The 5269-nt window shown below is 42.0% G+C and overlaps 1 protein-coding gene across 1 annotated transcript; it reads left to right on the forward strand.

Annotated features, from left to right (window-relative positions):
* The first annotated feature begins 2103 nt into the window (after positions 1 to 2103).
* LOC104845407 (zinc finger and SCAN domain-containing protein 4) lies at positions 2104 to 4914 on the forward strand. Its single transcript, XM_010586880.2, has 3 exons — positions 2104 to 2499; positions 3427 to 3592; positions 4175 to 4914. Exons 1-3 carry the CDS (start codon positions 2104 to 2106, stop codon positions 4912 to 4914), a joined length of 1302 nt encoding a protein of 433 aa, XP_010585182.2.
* The last annotated feature ends 355 nt before the right edge of the window (positions 4915 to 5269 follow it).

A 5269-nucleotide genomic window follows, 5' to 3' on the forward strand; every position in this document is an offset into this window, starting at 1 on the left:
GATGTCCTTCTCCAGGGACTGATCCCTCCTGACAACACGTCCAAAGTATGTAAGACCCAGTCTCGCCATCCTTGCCTCTAAAGAGCATTCTGGCCCCACTTCTTCCAAGACAGATTTGTTCGTTCTTTTGGCAGTCCACGATATATTCAATATTCTTCACCAACACCACAATTCAAAGGTGTCAACTCTTCTTGGGTCTTCCTTACTCATTGTCCAGCTTTCACATGCATATGATGTGATTAAAAATACCATGGCCTGGGTCAGGTGCACCTTAGTCTTCAGGGTGACATCTTTGCTCTTCAACACTTTGAAGAGGTCCTTTGCAGCAGATTTACCCAATGCAACGCATCTTTTGATTTCTTGACTGCTGCTTCCACGGCTGTTGATTGTGGATCCAGGTAAAATGAAATCCTTGACAACTTCAATCTTTTCTCCATTTATCACGATGTTGCTCATTGGTCCAGTTGTGAGGATTTTTGTTTTCTTTATGTTGAGGTGCAATCCATACTGAAAGCTGTGGTCTTTGATCTTCATTAGTAAGTACTTCAGGTCCTCTTCACTTTCAGGAAGCAAGGTTGTGTCATCTGCATAAGGCAGGCTGTTAATGAGTCTTCCTCCAGTCCTGATGCCCCGTTCTTCTTCATATAGTCCAGCTTCTCGGATTATTTGCTTAGCATACAGATTAAATAGGTATGGTGAAAGAATACAACCCTCACGCACACCTTTCCTGACTTTAAGCCAATCAGTATCCCCTCGTTCTGTCCAAACAACCGCCTCTTGATCTATGTAAAGGTTCCTCAAGAGCACAGTTAAGTGTTCCGGAATTCCCATTCTTGGCTGAAAGCAGAGAATACCAGGAGAATGTTACCTGTGTTTTATCGATTATACAAAGGCATTCGACCGTGTGGATTAAAACAAACTATGGATAACTATGGCTCTTCTGTTACATTCACTTTATTCTCTGCTTTTTCTAATATTTTATTTTCTCACAATTATCAAATGAACATTCATACCAAATCAGTGCCTTCATTCAGTTACATCAAATCTAGTCATAATTATATTTACTGTTTTAAATTGAACACTTTTTAAAATAATATTTTATTGTGTTTTCCATGAAAATTTCCACAGCAGATTAGGTTCCTGTTGAACAATTACTGCACAAATAGTTCAGTGACATTAGTTACATTTTTCACAAAACATTTTCATTGTTTCTGTTCTGGATGTTTTTTTTTTCCAGTAATCTGGTTTCTCTGTCCCCTTACCCTTTCGACTTTGCTTTAGAGTAATGGTTGACCATTTGGTCTCATATAGATAATTTTTAAAGATGTGCAGTACTCATGGGTACTATTCATTATTTTATGAGCCAATCTGTTATTTAGCTAAAAGGCGACCTCAAAGGATAGTTTTAGTTCAAGGTTTAAGGTACTCCTTTAAACCTTTAAAAAATCATCTCAAGGTTAAGTTGAATGTTTTTATTGAAGTCTAGAAGTCCCCTTCTATCCCTCCTTTACTAAATGCCTTTTTTCCGGAATGAGTACTGATTTTCATTAAACGTTTTTAAGGTATCTACTGAATGATTATATCATTTTTTTTCTACGTTCTGTCAGTAGACAAGTGATACTGGTTTTTTAATATGAACCTAACCTCATATTTAGAAAACAATTATCTCTTGTTCATGATGTCTTTATCTGTAAATGGGTTTGATTTGCAAATATTTTGTTTCAGATTTTTCATGTGTGTTTATGAGAAATATTCCCCTGTAGTGTTCCTTTCTTTAGTGTATTTGTAAGGTTTCATTATCATGGAGGTGCTGACCTCACTAATTAAAATTGGGAGTATTCCTTCTTTTTCTGTGCTCTGGGAGATTTTGTGTAAGAGTAGAGCTCTTTCTTAAATGTCTAGTGGGATTTATCCATGAAGCCATCTGGGCAAGAAATTTTTGTTTGTTGGTTTTAATTATGTCAGTGCTGGCATTAATCATATCTCTCTTCTATTCCTACCTCTCAGCCTTTAAGCGTCCACCAGTTGTTGCAACGTTGCTAGTCTTACAAGCCAGCAGAGGCTGAGTCCTCCAAGTTGAGTCTCTGAGAAATCTTGCCAATCATGGCTTTAGATCTCAGAACGTTCTTTCAAAGTGAACCATCCAGGAATGATTCTGGTTTAGAAAATCGAGAGTTTGAACCCACCCAAGGACCTGGTGTCCAGAAGGCAGAGGGGATCTCTGGGCTCCAGGGCACTCCACTCAGTGTATTTCAGTATAGAAATAATTCATATGCAAGGCGGGAACTGCAAAGGCTCCAGAAGTTATTTCACTTGTGGCTACAGCCAGAGAAACACAGCAAGGAGGAAATGATTTCCCAATTGGTCCTGGAGCAGTTTATGATGAATGAACAGTGCAGAAATAGGTCTGCTTTGAAAGAGAAATGGGATTCAAGTGGCAGAAACCTGCAGAAGTTCCTGGAGGACCTGACTGATGATTTCATGGAGCCACCTGCTTATGTGAGTACAGGGTTCTGACCTCAGGGCAGAGGGGAGTGGGGAATAGGTACGGGAAGGCGGAGTTGCCTGGAAGCAGAGAAAGAAGAGTTATTGTAGAAGCAGTTATTAGCCGGATCACACACCCTCTCACCACTCCTCTTCACTAAGAAGCATCTCCTCGTCTTAAGTAAGTGAGAACGAAGCAGAAAGTGTTTATTCTGTGGGACATATAGGACCAAACATACTGATTGACTGGTTGATTTTTTTTTTATTATTGTTGGAAGAATACACAACAGAACATACACCAATTCAACAATTTCTATGTGTAAAGTTCAGTGACATTGATTATATTCTTTAAATTGGGCAACCATTCTCACCCTCCTTTTACAAATTGTTTCTCCCCCATTAACCTAAACTCACTGCCCCCTAAGCTTCCTTTTTTATTGGTGCTGTCTTTAAAAGAGCAGAATGCTCAAGGCAGACATTCTTTACTAAATAAGCTAAATTATTATTTGATTTAAAGACGACTTTAGGGAGTATTTTGGCTTAAGGTTTGAAGATTAACCCAGGGCAACAGTTTTGGGGATTCATCCAACCTTCTTGGCTTTGTTAGTTTTGATTGGTTGATTTAATTATTTTTAGCCAGTGGGTAGTAGGAGAACCCTCTGGGAGATCTATATTTGAGCAGAGACTTCAAGGATAAGGAAGAAATGCCTTGAACTAGTTCTTCCCTCAGGAAGCCTTCTTGTGACTTTTGGTAATCAGGAAAGGCATACTAAAGAGGTACTTATCATGAAATTTCACACCATTAGCAATAAGGGGAGGACAGGGAGGTGTGGATTGCCCCAGCTGAGGGATCCTGCAGAAGACTGACGAGAACAGATTCCCCACAACGTCTTCTGCCACACAACAGACATCGATACGACAGTGACTGGGGTTTGTTTACAGGTCCACGTCTGCATGCAGGGACAGGAAGCCCTCTGTTCTGAGAATATGTCCTTAAGAGATGTCATTGCTCACCTCACAAAGCAGTTGTCAGCAGAGACTCCAACAGGAGAGATCATGGGGACCGTCTTCCAGACTCCCCAAGACCCTCCTGTGCAAACAGGACGAGGTGAGTGAGGGGAATCTGGATACCAGGGGTGTCTTAGTCTGGGTTCTCTAGAGGAGCAAAATCAGTGAAGCATATATATAAATATATATATATAGAAATTTACTTCAAGGAAATGGCTCATGCAACTGTGGGGGTGGCAAGTCCCAGATCTGTGGGTCAGACAACAGGCTAGAGGTCTGTGCTGCTCATGGGGTTGCGAGGGTTGGAGAATCCAAAATCTGGAGGACAGGCAGCAGGCCAGAAGCTTCTGCAGGCTTATGTCCCAAGAAGCAGAGGTCAGGCAAGGTTGAGAGAGATCGAGAGCTAGCGAGCTTTGCCAGAACATCCATTTATATACTGGAGGCAGACCACACCTCCAAGGAAACTCATCTTCCAACTGATTGGCTGCTCACATCAGATCACATCATAGAAGTTGATTACATTATTTTATATTATCGAAGTGCACCCAGTTCAGTGTCTACCAAACCACTGAGAATCATAGCCTAGCCAAGTTGACACATATTATTAACCACCACAAGGGGGATGTTCTGTGTGCGTCCTTTGGGGGTGCAACTTCATGGGGTTGTCCCTTTATTTTCACAGAAGGAGAAGATAAAGACGACAACAGGAAACTTTCTTTGAAAACTATCCAAGTAAATGACAGTATCACTAGCCAAGGCAATGGAGAACCTTTTCTACGGATTATCCAGGGAGAGAATTGTCCCAAAACTGAAGAGGGAGGTGCTTGTTGGGACAACCCAGAAAGCTCCAGAAGAGCAGGGCTAGGCACTTCTGGATCCCAGGAAGGGGCCTTGGGAGGACCCTCTCATCAAGATGTCCCTATGGAGATGGAACCAGGATTTATCTCCAGGCCAGATGTGGCCACCCCTGAGCCTGCCCCTGCCCACCAGAGCAATGAAGGAAAATTTCCAGGTGGGGGACACCAAGAAAGATTTTACAAAACCCCAAAACCATACAGATGTGGGGACTGTCCCAAAATCTTTAACTACTTCTCTCAGTTAGAAGCCCACCAGAGAAGACACAGGAACGAGAGGCCGTTTGTTTGTGCTGAGTGCCACAAAGGCTTCTTCCAGACTTCAGACCTGCGCGTGCACCAGATGATTCACAGGAGGGAGAAACCCTTCCACTGCAGCATGTGTGACAAGTCCTTCAGTCACAGAACCAACCTGCGGGCTCACGAGAGAATCCACACGGGAGAGAAGCCCTATGTGTGTTCCATTTGCAGGAAAAGCTACCGCCAGTCATCCACGTACCACCGCCATGTGAAGACTCACCAGAAAGTTACCCTCAAAGGCGTTCCCAACACAGCAGAAGGTTCCTAAGCTAATGCCCCCCATTATATTTATAAATATTTGTTGTCGTGGGGTGCCATTGAGTCGATTCTGACTCATGGCGACCCTGAGGAGAGGGTAGAACTGCCCCATAGAATTTCCTAGGCTGTAACTTTTTTTTTCTTTTTAGTAATATTTTATTGTGTTTTAGGTGAAAGTTTACAGAGAAAATTAAGTTTCCATTTAACTATTTTTATACAAATTGTTCTATGCCGTTGGTTACAATTTTTACAGTGTGTCAGCATTCTCATTATTTCCATTCTGTTTGTTCTGTTTCAATTGATGTAGCTTCCCTTCCCCTCCCTGCCTTCTCATCTTTGCTTTTGGGTTAATGTTGACTGTGTGG

This window comes from Loxodonta africana, chromosome 11, assembly GCF_030014295.1.
Source record: "Loxodonta africana isolate mLoxAfr1 chromosome 11, mLoxAfr1.hap2, whole genome shotgun sequence".
In the NCBI taxonomy this organism is placed as follows: domain Eukaryota; kingdom Metazoa; phylum Chordata; class Mammalia; order Proboscidea; family Elephantidae; genus Loxodonta; species Loxodonta africana.

What these genes read in the sequence shown, in the direction of transcription:
- LOC104845407 (XM_010586880.2), top strand. Translation starts at nt 2,104, where the DNA reads ATGGCTTTAGATCTCAGAACGTTCTTTCAAAGTGAACCATCCAGGAAT. An exon ending in TCATGGAGCCACCTGCTTAT is followed by an intron (nt 2,500 to 3,426) that starts GTGAGTACAGGG and finishes GTTTGTTTACAG; the next exon opens with GTCCACGTCTGCATGCAGGG. An exon ending in TCCTGTGCAAACAGGACGAG is followed by an intron (nt 3,593 to 4,174) that starts GTGAGTGAGGGG and finishes TTATTTTCACAG; the next exon opens with AAGGAGAAGATAAAGACGAC.